The 17072-nt window shown below is 39.6% G+C and overlaps 1 protein-coding gene and 1 long non-coding RNA gene across 2 annotated transcripts; both read right to left on the reverse strand.

Moving 5' to 3' along the window:
• Positions 1-249: 249 nt before the first annotated feature.
• Positions 250-11424, reverse strand: LOC105890114. The gene is made up of 2 exons (XM_012816086.3): positions 10934-11424; positions 250-3536 (listed from the first exon to the last, which is right to left on the reverse strand). The coding sequence occupies exons 1-2, from the start codon at positions 11153-11155 to the stop codon at positions 1827-1829; spliced, it is 1932 nt and encodes a 643-aa protein (XP_012671540.2). The 5' UTR covers positions 11156-11424; the 3' UTR covers positions 250-1826.
• Positions 3764-10927, reverse strand: LOC116224401. Its single transcript, XR_004165563.1, has 2 exons — positions 10773-10927; positions 3764-3824 (listed from the first exon to the last, which is right to left on the reverse strand). It is a non-coding gene; the product is annotated as an uncharacterized LOC116224401 (long non-coding RNA).
• Positions 11425-17072: the final 5648 nt, after the last annotated feature.

The raw sequence follows: 17072 nt of genomic DNA on the forward strand, positions 1-17072 counted from the left end.
CCACACAGTCAGAAAAGCAATAAGGGGTGCACTTAACTGGGGGAAATATCAGTGTTCATGTAATGTGAAAATGTCAGGTTGTAGGGTGTATTTTTATGCTTTACGATAAAGTATGCTATCATAAATCCTACTATTATTTCTCTGTTCAAGAGAGCTCAGCCATCTTGTTTATTTTGAAATGCCATACTGTGTATTGTAAGATCTTATCATCATTTTTTAACAGAATCACAAATAGACAAAGCCAAACCATTTGCATTCATGTGACATTTAATGTAGGAACCAAATCAATACAATTTCCAGCACATACTTTTCCTCCTATAGCTTAAGTCTGACATACATTTCCTCCTATAGCTTAAGTCTGACATTAAGGCTTAAAAACAGAATCACAGGGGCAGAATCGATGGAGGCATTTGATCAATGGCATCGATTGGTACTGATAACATATCCAGGAAGGAGGATTAAGTGTGAAACACTGAACAAGCAAGATGTTTGGATTACATAAAATGCACTCAGAAGCAAATATAAAATGGGAATATTGAATAGTTAGTAAACTAATCTGCAAAGTAATGTATTAATATGAACAGTACTAGAATGGACATATATTGGACATAAACACACACACACACACACATACCTTCTCAAACAAATACATGAATGAATGAAGGCATTTTCAGGATACCGACCAATCTGAAATACATTGTATTTATTGATAGCTTTGCTGATGGCTATAATGTGTAAGTTCTCAGCTGTCAGTACATAACTTTAATTTCGAACCAGTTATGTGTCACTTTCAAGATTATTTCAAAGTAAATAGATTTGTTTCAAAGACATTCTTTTGAAACCTTTTGTTAATATTTTCTATCACCAAGGTTTTTTATTACTCTGAAAAACATTTATTAGTAATAATTTTCATATTTGGTGGACATGGATTAACTCAAATTCAAAAAAAGATCGTAGATCAGGCAATCGACACCGTTACTCAACGAAAAAGTAAAGGTCCTGGTATTACCCAATCAAACGTATCGTGTTTTCTGTTCCGGTCAGGTGATAGGTCTTAACCAATCAGAATCAAGAAATACTTCCCGTTACCACCGATCGTCTGCGTACCACCCATTGTCTACATTTGTGGATTTCATTGCGGATTTCATCGAGTTTGTACAATCCTGCGACCGTACTAAAACAATCTGCAAGTGCTTGTAGTGTGTTTTATCAAATCAACGGCAATGTATTTTAATGTGAGCCTGTGTTAGTATTTGTAAATGTATACATGTTAGTTGGGCTGGATAAGATAACTTGGAAATAGCCTGTTACCACAAACTCTTTGCACATAATCTGCACCAAAAATAATAAGGCTAATCTGAGTAAGTATACATAGACTTCCTGCATGCCAGTCCGCGATTCTGGCAAAAGGTTAAATCACAAATCACAAACCACAAATAACACCCCCTCCTTTCCATGCTCCTGAGGCAACATGTTGATTGGCTGGAAGTGTTTATGGCTCGGTTCGAGCTACTATGTTTGTTTCTCATTTACAGAGCCAGGACAGTATGGACAACAAACGGTTTCTGAGCACACGCAGAATGCAGAGGACTGGGAGTAGAAATGTGCTGACAAAGTGTATTGGGTTAGTCACCTTTACGTGTTACATGGAGATAAAAGGCTGAACAAGTATTGTTCCACAAAATGTATGACTTGCAGGACAGAAATGTCAACAAATGAACTTTTATACATGTCAACATATTGTTTTCAAAAACAAAAAGTACAGCTCAAAAAGGCAAACTGACGGACTGAAACAGCTGTCATACTGTTGTGTTTTTTCCGATCAGTCAAAGGCAACTGGGCAACCCATTGTAGCGTAAGAGAAGCATTTGTTCAAGATGTTCATCGCTTAAACAGCTCTGCTGGGGAGTGCAGAAACCTCCTCCATGGCTGAAGAGACGATCTACGGGAGCACTAGATGTCAGGACGGTGTTGAACTTGAGGAAGAGCTTGTTGATGCTCGGAAAGTCTCGGAGGCAATGCAGCGTCTTTGTTGTCCCATCGAGGTATCGTAAAACCTCCCCTTTTGAACCTTGTCGATTGCTTGAGCCTCCAGGTCCGAAGTTGAAGAAATCGTCCTCCAGCTTGTAGTCACCATTGTCTGCCTCTTCATTGTCTAGGTCCAGGTGAGCTGCTTCCGCCATCAAGGTCGTTCGTAGCTCTTCTCTTTCAGCTCCGGACAGCCACCACAGGCGAAACTGCGGCATAGTCGCAGCCGCCATTTTGGCAGTCTGACTGGAGAAGATTGGCGCAAACCTTCTGTCTATCCCTGCGAGGACAGCGTTGATGACGTTCGAGGAGAAGAAGCTTGTTGTGTTTATCTTCTCGCTCAGCTTCTGCTTCAGGGTGAGCAATGTGGGAATGGCCAGACCAAAGAAGCATCTCTCTTCCCCTTGAAAGAGGTTGAGAGAGATTGCCAACGGCTTCAAGACATCCACATACTCCTTCAAGAAGGAAACTTCGTTCAAAAGCATCTTAGCCACACCATTTTGGTCACAGAGTTCCGTGAGTTGGACGTAGTTGAGAGACATCAAATCATCCACAGCCTTATACTCAAAGCTCCAGCGAGTGATCCGTGAATCCCTCTTTTTGTCCTCTATAGCCTCTGAAGGCTGATGGACTTTACTCCACAGAGTTGAACATTTAGCCATAGCACTGGAGTACACACTGTCTGTGTGCTGTGCTAGCGCTTTCACGAGGTCTTCAGTGGCAACTAAACTGAGCAAGTGCACAACACATTGTTGGTGAGGGGGCAAAAAGATGACAGCGCCCTCTTGTGGTGGTGTAGCAAGGAGGGCATTTACATCTACAAATTCCCACTGTTCACCTTCATCCTCCTGGTCCTCAACATACAGAAACTCATGGAAAGCTTGGACACGGCATCTGCCACTGTCGGTTACCATTGCTTGGACTTTATTTTCAATGCTGTATGCTACATGGACCTCGTGAATCTTTGAAGCGACTGTGTCGTACGTGAGTCTGCCTCGAATCCTGGTGCAGGCGAGAGCAACCGACTTCCTCAACAGGTCATTCGGGTCTACCCAGTGGCACATCATGCTGAGGTAACTCTTCTTGTGAGCCGTCCAGATATCTACGGTTGTACACACATAGAGGGCGTCATCCAGCTTCGCTTTCAGCTCCTCTCTCATTTGTGTCTGATCTCTCGTAAGCCGCTCCACCAGTGTCTCTCTTGTCATGACTGTCATGCCACCACTTATCCCTTCAATGAGCTTCCTGAAGGCAGGCTGCTCCAGCAGAGAAAGAGGCTGCAGGTCCTCCATGATGAAATTGAAGATGAGCGAATCCACCTCTGCCTGTGATTCGTCCTGCATCACTTCGTGTTCAAATTGTCCAGCAGCTTCAACTTTGACCTCCTTCACAGAAGGCTCCCAGTACATCAGTTGGTCACTCGTGCTGGGCTCGGGTTCCAGGATTTTGTCTTGTTTGACTCGAGGTATTTTTGTTTTGAACACCTCGAAAAGCCCTGTGTGTCTTCTCTAAAATGCAACAAGAAGGCAAACATTGTTGTGGATTAGTATCACTGTTAAAAAGTTGAAATGAATTATTTCATTACATAATACCACCATCAGAGATATCTCAGGAAATAGAAACATCACAGAAACATCAAATTTTTCATACATTCAAAAGCTTTGACTTTGTCAAACCAAGCTAACTTAATGAGCAAATGAATATCACAAACCTTTCGATTTTTTTTTTTTTTTTGTATGTGTTTTCTGACTTTTTTCTTTGTGAATCATGAACGTCTTCACTTTTTCCTCTGTAGGCTGATAAGCAATTTAATTTAAATCTCAAACCAAACCTTGAGCAACTTAAAATCCTACTAAATCCATTGTCATATCTAATACATACGGCACCCCTTCATTCTTACTTCTTGTTATTATATGATTATGTGACTGCGCAAGCTTCTAAACTTTGTAAGTTTTATTATTATTATTTCTTTTTTTTGAGCCATTTTCACGATTTTCATGATATCGATTCCATTGCAGCGCTAACAAGGCCATCCTAATGCTTTGTAGTGTGCTTGTACTCAGCTAATTGATAGGACCACTGAATTGGTAGGTGTTCGCTTAACCCATAGCTGAGTTAAATGCCCCGTCACTAACACTTAGCCTGTAACTTGCCCTTGCATACTAGCAAGCCAAGGTACCTCATCGATGTGTGTGATACTCTGGTTGTCAAGTCAAGTTTATTTATAATGCACATTTCATAAGGGCAAGTGTACACTTAAGATAAACATAAGATAAGAAGGTATTAAAGTCAATGGGAATAAGAAGGTATTATTATTTTAAAAAAAGGGGATGACAATAATACAGATTCTAAAGTAAAGGTTTACCCGTTTACCACACACTTGCAGTTAAGCTTGCGGGAAAAATATGTTTTTAGTCAATCTTTTAAAAGAATATATTATTGTAGCGGATTTTAGTTCATGTGGTAAAGAATTCCAGAGAGTGGGACCATAATGACTGAAGGCATCATAGGCTGATTTAAAGTTTATTCTAGGTATAATGAAAAGACCTTTCCTTGAGGATCTAAGGGATCTGACTGGTGTGACAACAAACAATAACAAGTGTTTTAAAATCAATTCCTTGTTTGATGGGAGCCAGTGAGGAGAAGTTAAGATAGAAGTGATGTGTTCAAACCTTTTGGTTTTAGTTAATACTGGCAGCATTCTGAAGCTGGAGTTTAAAAAGAAGAGCATTACACTAATCTAGTCTACTTGAAATAAAAGCATTAAAATGAAAGTTTTTGGCATGCTCACACAGTTTTACCAACAGGCGAGTTAAAAATGAGTACTACTAAAAGAATCTCATTTAACTGTAAAAACATTTTGGCCATCCACATTTTGATATCAGCATTGCATTGGACGAGGTCATTCACATGTATAACTGTCATCAGCATATGAGTGATATGAAATGTTGCATTGCTGAATGATGGACCCAAGTGGGAGCCAGTTTTGAACCGCTTAGTGGGCACTGGGTCAAGAGCACATGCCGCAGAACTTAACTGCTGCAGTGCTTCGTGTAGTTCACCATGTTGGATAAGGGGAGGTTGGAATGCTGGCAGTATGGCACTGAGAGGAGGAGGAACAGTCACACCCACCAGTACGGAAGCCACAACGTGATTCCTAATACTGGGAATTTTATATTTAAAAGTATAAGGCAAATACATCACATTTATTTGAAGAGTGGAGCTCAGCAGATGTTGGTCTAAGAGGATTAACAAGTTTGTCACTTGTATTAAATAGAAACTTGGAATTATTAAAATATTCAGTAATAATTTGAGAGATGTAAGCACTGTCTAGATTTTTTTTCATTTCTTTGTTATATTTACTGAGCAGGTTCTTATAGATATTACCATCCGACTGCAATTTGGTTTTACGCCACTTGGCTCAAATTTGCGGCAGGTTCTTTTTAGTAGCCTCACTCATTCCACATTTCTCCAGGGTGCTTTTGTTTTACCAGAAATTAATTTCGTTTTTATAGGCGCAATGTCATCCATAATTTATGTCACTGTTAAGATTATAGACCAAATTGTCACACAACAACAAGGAAGACAAAAGACAAATTAAAGTCAGAACTAACATCAGAATGTGACAAGGTACGGCTAGGGTTAGTGTATCTAACAAATAACCCTAGCAGACATGTCTGCACAAATCCAGATACGTGTTTGGGTATTTCAAGGCCTTTAGAAGTAACTAGGTCAAGAGTGTGACCCTGATTATGAGGAGGCTCAGCAATGTGTTGTATTAACTCAAAAGTTAATATAATTTCAGTAAACTGGTTAGCAAAACGGTCTGTGTTGTTATCAACAAGAATACAGTCACCAGAGATAAGGATTGAGTCACACTCAACAGTCGTTTTAGATGAGAGCTCACAGAATTCAGAAATGAAGCCAGCCCTTTTCCAAGGGTGGTAAAATGTGAGTGCCAGACAAGGATACACAGATCTGATTTCTAGAGGTAAATACTGAAAAGTAGAGTAAGAACCAAATAATATGAAAAGAAATATATGATGAAATATATATATATTTAAATAGCTTCAACACCACCGCCCTTCCAGTTAGACCTATTAGAGTGTGAAAATGAAAAATTGGACGGTGAAGCTTCAATTAGTTTAATCAAACCAAGTCTCAGTAAGGGGAATACAATCAAACCTAACAATTAAAGATTCATCAACATGGCATCTGACACGGAGGAGTGCCAGCTAGCTAGTTGGAAAATAACTAGGATGGCTAAAGTTTTTCAGAAACTGTGAGTCAGCGCACACAGTGGCAGGACCCACAGTTAGAACTGGGTGTAATAGTGGGAGACATAGAGGTACAAAAATCTATAAACTTCAGATTAATAGAAAACTGTTTTGTTCCCTCACTATTAGGGTGTACAGCATCGCTCTGCACCAGCTTATATTAGTCCAAAAGTAATCAAAGTTTGAGATGAAGTCAAATCCTGCTGCAGAACAAAAGTTATTTAACCAGTGGTTAGACTCTCTCTGCACAGAACGTAGGCAGAGAAATATCTAATGAACAAAAAGGGCTTTACTGAGAAAGTGTTGGAGAAGATACAGCCTTCCATACCTTATCCATTCATAAAATGCATGTATTATTGAACTAATAATAGCTTTATTATTAGCAGCTATGCTGTTGAGACACAAAGGATGAAAATGGTTATGCTATTTAGAGGAGGCTTTTATCCAAAGTGACCTACAAAACATTTCAGGGAAAAAAACAACAACAATGTGAACAACAACCAAAGCATTACGCATGCGCAATACAACAAAATACTTATATCAGATCATATTAAAATGAACAATTATAATAATAACAACTATTATATAAAAGTTGTCGTGCTTGTAAAAAATACATTAGATTGACCGCTGCGTTCTAAAGAGGTGAGTCTTTAAATGCTTTGTGATACTCTTTGAATGTAAGAGTACTGTGACTGTCACTTGATCGCATAGGACTAGGTAGGTCATTCCACCACCAATGTACCACTAATGACTTAGTCTTAGGATGATGAGTCTTAATTCCCATCTCTTGCTGTAAAGAGACGGCAAAGACAACAGGCGTTGTACAGGGGAAGTGGCAACACGATTAAGTCACCTGAAATCGAATGTTCGTGAGTCTGAGGTGGCAACCCGAAGAGCCACTAGCTCAGGTGTTAGCCGTCACTCCAGCCAGCCCCTATAACAAAGGCTCCGAAAAATGGAAAGACATAACGCAAGCAGTCACAAACCACTTGGTAAAGGACATGTTGCAAAGCTCATACAGTTGAGAAAGATGGTATCAGAAAACTAGTAGACCCTCTGGTCTCCAGATATAAACTGCGTAGTCAGAAATGGTTCAGCCAAACTTGCCTGCCTGCCACAGCTGTATACTGAATCAGGGAGGACATCAGTGAAGTTGCTTTCTTTGCAGCTTCTGCCGATTTATGGTCGAGCCGGACCACTGAGCCATAGGTCGGTCTCACCATTCATTACACTGATGATAAGTGCAAGTTGCGCAGCAAGTGCCAACAAACGCCATTCTTCCCGTATCACACTGGTGAATTAATCGCGCGCAGACGTAAGGAGGGCGCTCTTTGTGTGGGGTGTGGAGGAAACATGCGTCGTTTGTAGGAGAACTGACAGTGGCTCAAACATGGTGCGCACACTGGAGCTGAACCATTGGACTAGACTGGCATCCTTTGGGCACAGACTGCATATATTGCTATCGGTAAGTTACTATTTATCCAACCCATGGTGAAAAGCATGTCAGAAAAATAACTAATTCTTTTTTTACATTCATGCTTGTGTCAATAAACAAACCAACAAACAAGATAGTAAGCTACACTGAATTGTGATGTAAAAAACAGTATTTGTTATGGTGCTTGTTTTCCGCCTAGGCTGATGTTTTATTCTAATCATTTCACAGAGAAGAGTGTCCAAAATGCTTCGAGTCACACGGGCTACAGGTGTGTGCAAGAAAGAAGGGTGTACGTTCTCCTATAGTTGGAGGAAGGGCCACTGGCCTGTGCACAGCTCTGTTGAACCTGCCCCTCCACAAGCCGGTTACAGAACCTACAACAAGATGGGGGTTTTGTGTCAAAATGACAGACAGAGTCTTGGAGCAAGGAAAGGCGGCAATCACACATGTTCGTGTGGCGGATAAGATGATGTGGCATCTTCTACCCTCCTGGCAAAATATCTGGGTGTTAGAATCAGTAAGTGAAGCACTCAAGCCCCTCCAAGACTTCACTGACACCCTGTCAGGGGAAGAATATGTCAGCGTGTCCTGTGTGAAGCCAGCCCTCCATTTACTAAATTCTTAGAGATTCTGAAGCCAGAGGAGGGCAAAGCAGGACTGAGTGAGGGCATCCACCAAACCAAAGAGCTCCTAACTAAAGCACAATTTCTGGATCCTACGTTCAAGGCTACCTACATGTCCAGTAAGAAGCTGGAGGAGGTGAAGAGCAGAGCAGTATTGCCTGATGGCGAAGCCTGGGGCAGAACACAGCAACTGTTGCCTCTTCCTCAAAGGGCCAAGGACAGGGGGAGACAGAGGCTGATACTGCTCCTGCACAATCAGAGATGTCCAGGAGCAGACTAGGTAGCTTCTTCAAGCAGGGCAGCCTGGTACTGCAGTGGAGCTAGACAGCCATCTGACCCATTGGGTTGGTGGTCTGTGGACTCCCACTTCACCCTGCACATCACATTGCCTGAAAAAAAAAAAAAAAGGCCATCCCCATCCCCAATGTTGAGACACGCACCAGGGCAACCCTCAAGCCAGAACATTTTAACAGGCTGGTATCCTAGCTAAGAATTGAGGGCTGATTGTTATTTTGATGACTTTTCATTGAAGTGTAAGTTTCATTCATGTTTCAGTTTCATGTTTTTTTTTGTCATTTCAGTTCTACACAAGAAAAGATGGCATATTGTTTTAGTTATTAGGGGCCTCATCATGATCACTGTTTTATAGTAATTGTTCTTTTGGAGAACTCTTCAATGTTTATAATGTTAATACAAAAATAGTCATACCTCAACCTTTCTTGATCTTCTTACTCTTTGAAATGTTTCTTTGTTTTTAATGAACACTTTTGAAATGCACAATTTTGGGGGATTATTTGAAACATTTTTATTCATGAAGTTAAACTACAAACCACAGTGGCCTATATACAGTTGACTATGAAGCATGTTAGGCTATTTCTTGCAGCTGTTAAAGCATGCGCTAGCTGGCTTAAATAACTAACAAAAAGGCCAGGTGTGCACCGCAAGCGTTAGCCAGCTGTTTGTTTATGCAATTACTACATGATTCATTCTGAACTAGAGTTGGCTGAACTGATTGATCAAAAGAGTGCTTTCTTTTCGCCTTCCGCAAATACCACGTAGCTCACTAGATAGCAACCTGAATAAATCAAGCTTACCGATTTGGTTACAGCAGATGTCAAGACATTCCAATCATTATCGTTGAAATAAAAATACTGGGGTCAAAAATAATTCAGCAGAGGCAAGGATATATATACACCATCCACCCCCTAGCAAATGGAACCTTACACATAATTGCATAGGTAACTGTTTACAACGGCCAACAGCTGCTGTAGCTCAATATTAGCATGTTCTTGAGGAAATGCATCTATAGTTGTTTTTGTCATTACTGTTGTTATAATTATCATTACTAGTTTTATAACTATTAGTACTTATTATACTGCCTATAGACATCAGGGAAGCCAGCTCGCTTAACATCTTTAAAAGAAAACTAAAAACGTACCTCTTCACATTAGCCTTTAACTAGCTACCACTTTGCACTATATATATATATAAATACTTTTAATTTAATTTAATTTAATTTAATTTAATTTAATTTAATTTAATTTAATTTAATTTAAATCTCTACTGGTGATATTAAGGGGTTGGATTAAATATATCTCTACAATTATAATTATAATTTTATTTTTTTTGCACTATATCTGAGTTATGTTTCTTTGATGTCTATTTTTATGTGCATGTCATTTCTTTGTGCATATTATGTATTTGCTGTGAAGCACTTTGAGCTGCATTCTTTTGCATGAAAGGTGCTATATAAATAAAGTTTTATTATTATTATTATTATTATGACCTCAACTGTTTACTTCAACACCTGATCAGTAACATGTTTTAGTTGCTGTCTCAATAATAGGCTTTTCAAAGTCATAAAAAGTTGTCTCACTAATCTACAATTTAATCTGGTGATGAAGTGGCAAAGTCACATCTGGCTCCGTGAGATTATTGTAAAAATGATTTGAATAATAATACATGAATGAATTGTGCACTGATTTTGTCCTTCTGCGCATGGTCTTCCTACAGACCTTCATTTTGAAATGTACTGAGAGCCCGGAAATGCCGGAACTGAACTGGTAATAGAAACAACAAGCGTCTAGCTAGGCTATTTCAAGTTGCATTAAGTTGCTGTTGACTTGCACGCTATGATTTCAAGAATATTTGATACACTAGCATTACATTAACGTAATTTGGCGACCGTTACGCAATAGATACGCTCAGACGCATCTTTCTTCATGTCCTATTGTAACATCGCCTTGTTCTTACCATGTTGACACACCATTGACGGCTGTTTTAAGCTAACGTTACATGTAACGTCGGCTAATGTTTGAAGCACAATGTCCTGGTTGTCTTAAACAGAGCACATTTCAAACAGGCAACGGTTAGGGAATTACGATGCGAAAAGAAAAGTTTGAACATCACCTCGCTGTAATATTTGCCGTAATCATAAAATGTGTGAAAGTGATCCAGGCGAGCCTACACTTAGCTCCTTCAGGTCCACCTTTCATGCAGTTGGAGAGCAGCTAACGTTAGCTTGCTTAGACAAAAGAACACATTGCAAAGTTAGCAGAGCGATACCTCACCTCCAAGTGCTTCTTCAAATTTGATGTCGAATATCTGGATGTTGACAACAAATTAACCTTTGGCAAGCACAAATTGCACATCACAACTACATTCTTGCCACGCAGATTTTGGAATGTGAAGAGATGACGATATTGCCATGCAGTGAAAACATTTCTCTGTGATGGTTCCATCTCATACTCTGTCATTTCTGTCATAGAGCACAATTCCTTTGAATCTATCATGTAAATGTATTACAATTATTTTTCATCTGTAATCTGATTACGTAAGCATAATACTTATTACAAGTAATAAGTGGTTGTCCTATGCTGTATGCGTGCGTGTGTCCGGTGGTAAGCTTCCTGCGTGACGCGTGCTTTGGTTCCGACCAGGAGACGCCCTGTAGAGTCCTCGATTTACTTCCATTCATGGTGGTCCTCGCTATACAATGATGCCGAATGTACCTGAAGTATTTTGTCGTTTGAAGCGAAATCTTTCATTGCTATAAAATAAGCATTTAAACTAAAGACTAGACCAACAACCTCTACAGGACTCCGTTGTAGTGTTTGGATTCACGTCACGTTTTGTAGTCAGTTTTCGATTCCACATGTTTTGTCTACACTGAAGTAAAAAATCTAAATAAAGACAAATCTGACTCTCTTTAAAAGTAAATTGAGTTTGACAATAGCACATGCCTGCAAAGGGTGTAAAAAGCTACCAAGCATTCACAGCAGAGAGCAGAGATGTTGGAAGTCCCTGTGAACCTATGTTCATTATGATTTATGATTTAACATCCCAGGGTTTTATATAAAAACTTGATATATATGCCAAATCTACAAATATGTGGTATGTCAGAATGTAACTCTCTCATGTATAAACATAAATATACATAATCATATATATATATATTTTATATAAGAGATATTTAACTGAATGTAAACAATGATATGACAGCAGTATAGAGTAGTGCATAATCAACAATAAGTGCCTGAATTATGTTGACCTATTATTCCATGCAGTGATTGCAAAAAATGACAATGACAGGGGTGAGTTCATTGGTCCAGCTTCTTGATATCCCAATAACCAAACAACAATTACATGTTGATGCAAATCCATGCAGTATACATCACCATAGTGTGAGATAGCAACTCTGAGCACCTTGTTTGTACCAGCAGGCTACACTCCGTCTCACAGAGATATTAGGCTACCTTGGCCTACTTGCGAGAGTTTTTAGATTTCTACCACAGTGAGCATTCTGTGTTGTTTATTAATGGAAAACTCTTCGATAGCCCTGAGAGCTAAACGCACTGCAACTTTAGAAAACACATGCTACATCAATTTGACAACACATGCCTGAAATGTACATACCACTCTCAGGAAGAGGCTACATATTGGGTGGCACCCTAACAACATCTTCATCCTCCTCCTCGTCTTCCGTAACGGAGTTATCTCCGTGACCTTACAGACAATTTTGTGATCTTTCTCAATTTTAAATGACACGTTAATTATGTAGGCTACTTAGCAACTTAACTGTATCTGGAATCCCGCAAACTCAAAGCACTAATCACAAAGTATTTTGATTCGTTTTACATGTACATATACTGTATTTCAATACTTACTCTCTGACAACAAGTCCACAAGGGTGCAGATGTACAGTGCGATCTGCTGATGGGCTTTCCCAATGTCCTCTTTGTAGTGTTCAATGGTAAAGAGTGTGTCAGTCCCAGGGATATTTTTATCTGAGAGCCATCAGGATAAGCATATTCAGCAAGACATATTCTCCATCTTCCATGTCTTTGTTGAAATCTTTTAGTTTTTCCTAGGCAGCTGCCAAGAGTTGCTCAGATTACTACTGAGGTCCAACATGTAGAGGTAGGGTTTTCCCTTTTAAGGGCTTGAAGCCAGACTTGGTCTTGCTCATGATCCCAACAAAAATCTAGATCACAAATCACAAACGATGGATGACAAAAGAAAAAGACGGTTGTGTCTGACAATGCAAGTTTACAATGTGAAACATCAATATTAACTTACCTTGACGGTTTCTTTGGTTTGCTTTTTGAAAATGTCTTCCTCTCCTTTTTTTTTTGTTCTCTGTCATTCTCTGTTTCATGACCTGGTAAACAACTGACTTTGCTGGAATGGCACATGCAACACTCACTGAGAGACACACACACACACACACACACACACACACAAACACACAGACAAACAGACAGACGGAGAGAGAGAGTTAATATTATTTGAGGTTTGGGTATTGTCACCATGTTGGCTGACAGCTATGAACATTCCACATTACAATGCGGTGCAGTATATAATACACAGGCATCTCAGTAAGATGTTACATTTGGACACAATTTAAGATGACCCAGGCAGTTCTAGACACTGTCGAAACTGTGTTGATTATAAAGCCTATATCTCGCCCACAGAAACTGCAACATTTTGGCGATTGCCCAAATATGAGGCCACAGAAAGGACAATACATTTTGTCAAGTAGACTGATGCTGGTTACTTTGCTGGTGTATCCTGTCACTGTGTGCTGATGTGGACTTGAAATGCTGCAAAATATTTGAAAGACTGATATCGCAGCTTATCAAAACATACTATTAAAACATTTAGTTAAAGACACTATTAGTTCCTCGCTTCAGACTGGCATATGTTTTGTGTATTGATTATTGGGACTATCAGCTTGCATAGTGCTTGGTATACACGAAGCATTGCTTCCTGCTTTGAGCACCTTGCTTGTATCCGTACAGCTAGACTCTGCCTCGCAGTGATATTAGACTACCTAGGCCTACTTGCGAGATTTTTTTTGCATTCTTCCACCGTAATGTCTTCTGACTGCACTCAACAATCTTGAGGCTATGTAGGCTAGGCTACCTACGTAAAGTTCAGCAAATTGATTGTAGACTGTAACCCAGCGACAATAGGCCCACCTTTGAGGTTCGGGCAGACAACACCTCAGGACATAGGCTACAATAGTGCGCTGCAGTGCAGTGCTGTAAAGAGTTCACAATTAAACACTTGCTCCCACTTTCAAGTTAAGTGTTAGAGTAGACTTGGAATGTTTACATAACGTCATTTATTTACATTAAACTGACATCGATATAGTATTAAATATGTAAGAAATATGCAAACATTTGAATGAACATCAACACACTTTTGCTTTGTTCTTGTGTTAACCATTAACTAAACAATTTTGAATTTATTTTCATCCTTGAAAGGTACTTCGAGACAGTTCTGAAAGTAACTATAGCCAGCATCATAGGCTGTTTCAAAATGTGTATGTCTTTCGTCAGGTAATTTGAATTGAAAGGCTAATAATAAGCAAAACACCAACGCTAGGTTAACAGCAGATAAACACTAACACTTACATTTTCCAACTACACTGCCGGATAGCCAACAACACCATGAGTCAAACCATGGCAACAATACAAAAAAAGTTTTAGTCCCCTCTGGAAACACTTCTGTTGTCATTTAGTGTAATTGCAGCGTTTCTGAAATGTGTTGTGTAATTGCAGCACATTTTCTAAATAATGCGCATGAGTTGTCAAATTCATGAAGATTTTTGTCTAATTTGCTTGTGTTTTGTCTATTTGTGTAAACAGTGTGTTGAGCTTTTATGGCCACCGTAAAAACCCATTGATTAGGATATTTCAAAAAGATCAACAGTAGTAGAGTATGTCTGGATGTGAATTTTAGATTTTTTGGTAATACTGTAACTGTGATAACTAACAACATAGCTGAAACTAATAACTAACAACATAAGACCAGGCACAATGTAGGTCCAAATGCCACATTATGGTGGAAGCAGTTCAAAAAACACAGTGTAGCTCTAAAAATAGAGACTTAGTGTTTCCCCAATATGTTATTGTGAACAGTTATTCGTCAACATAAATATACATGCATACATCAAAATGGCTGCTTACATAAGTATTCAACCGTTACACATTAATACTTGGAGAGTCTTTTGATGTACAGTAAGTCCCAGTTTTGCACATTATTCAATGGTTTCCCCATTTTTCTTGGCAGGATTTAGATCATTTAGGTCAGTGGGATGGCACTTCTGGGCTGTAGTTCTCAAGCCCTACCTAGATCTCAGTGTGGTTTAGATCATGAATCTAACTAGGGCCTTCTAGAACATCCACTTTACTCTTTTTGAGCTAATCCAGAGTTGCTTTAAAGGTAAATGTCGGGTATTTATCAGACCCAAAGTGACGTACAGACAATTGGGAATCAAACCCAGGTAAGCTGCTTGCAGGGCGGTGACACTAACCACTGCACCACCTCCTTGTCCTTAGTGTCACTGTCCTGCTGAAAGCTGAAAACTCTCCCAAACATTTCTTACCTTCGTTGTAACATATTCTTTAGTAATATTGTCTAGTATTTGTCCATTCACCCAATCAATTCTAAAAAGTTTCCCAGTCCCTGCAGATGAGAATCCTTCCAATAGCATCATGTTACAACCATATTTTACTGTGGGAATGGTGTTTTGGGGGCATGGACAGTTTACACCACACATAGCACTCTGAGGACTGGCCAAAAAGCACAATTTTGGTCTCATCTGCATAAAAAACCTTCATTAAAACCTTTCCCACATCTTCAGTGGTCCTCTCTTGCGCTTTTATGTGGATCTTCTTAAACATCGGCTGCTTTTTGCCAGTTTTATAAAGAGCTACACCTTCACCCTACTTCCAGACACTGAGCATGGTGGTGGGGTGGGTGGTGGGATTCTTTGTAGGCCTCCTCATTAGTTAATGTCTTCCTCTTCTTTTCTCCTTCTCTCCTTTTCTACAAAGCATTTTCATGGTGTAATGCAGCTTACATTTTCTTTTGCACCCAGTCGTGCTCAACTGGACTATATATTTATGGGGAATGCAAGCACATATGGTCCATTTCCTCACATCCCGTCCGGACCATGAGCATACACACACACACACACACACACACACAGACAAAAGCACGCACAGTGTATAAAAATGTTTATCCTAATCACTCCCTAATGACTGCGACTTATGTCCTTAGCATAGTTGATTTGTTTCCTGGGTTTTAAAAGTAGATTATTTCCATGGTACAGACTTAGCCTAAGCCGTTGAGAAACCACAAGCACTGCACTTCAGCCTTGGTTTGGGATTTTAGCCAAGACTAATCTGATTAAAGCAGTGTTTTTTCCCCCCTCTCTACCCTAACCAACATGCCACACTGCTTTCAGAGTTGTACCCGGGCCGATAGAAGTGAGGCCAGAAACAAATTGCTTTTAGTCAAGGCTGACAAGGCGCTCTGGAGAAAATAAAAGGTTGTTTGGACCAGATTAATTCTCCTTCACCGGGTAGCTTCCCATGTAGGGTAGGACACAACTCCCCCCTCTACACACACATACACACTCACAAACACACACACACAGTAGAATCATCCTTAGGCCGGTTTAGAAGAATGCTTCTTCTTTCAGCAATTTTGTGACTAAGAAGAGTTTATTCTTCTATGACTTTGACTTTCCTGTCAGCTATTCTCAATGCTCAGAGCAAATGTAATGGAAAAAATAACAATAGGAATATATAATACACAGGGCAATTATCCAGCAATTCGTAATTTGTAATTTATTTATGATGTGTACAAGTGAGAGATAGTGCTCAAGATTTCAACATTTTGCTGCAGTAGTTTGTCTGTTGAAATTTGACCCATTAGGCACCTGGCTGCTTTAAAGATTCACAGCCACACTGGTGACATTTTTCATGGAAATGAAAAATCTGGGGTCCTGATCAAATTAAGCCAAAATGTCATTACAGTTACAGTGGGTGGTCTACAACATTGCCTGCAGTGTTCCTCTGATTAACACACTTTAAATGAAGATGTGGCTATGGCAGCCACTTGTGATGTAGGTCCACAGAATGTTTGAAATTATATTAGTTCCAGGAGAGGCTGAAACTTAATTTAAGGCCATGATTGTTAAAATGATTCCTCACCCTAGTATATTCAACATATTTTTCTTCCTTCGTCCCAAAACTTTTCAAAAGCCTTTCCCGGTCTGTCATTTTGTCTGAATGAGGACTTAAGTGAAGTTCTGACACCAACCTATGAAGTTGGCTTTATGAGTTGACCCGGATCCTTCAGAGTGAATTAAGTGAACAATGGTGATGTTCGCAGAATGATGGCTCCACTTGCCTT

The sequence above is a fragment of the Clupea harengus genome, chromosome 17 (assembly GCF_900700415.2).
Source record: "Clupea harengus chromosome 17, Ch_v2.0.2, whole genome shotgun sequence".
In the NCBI taxonomy this organism is placed as follows: Eukaryota; Metazoa; Chordata; class Actinopteri; order Clupeiformes; family Clupeidae; genus Clupea; species Clupea harengus.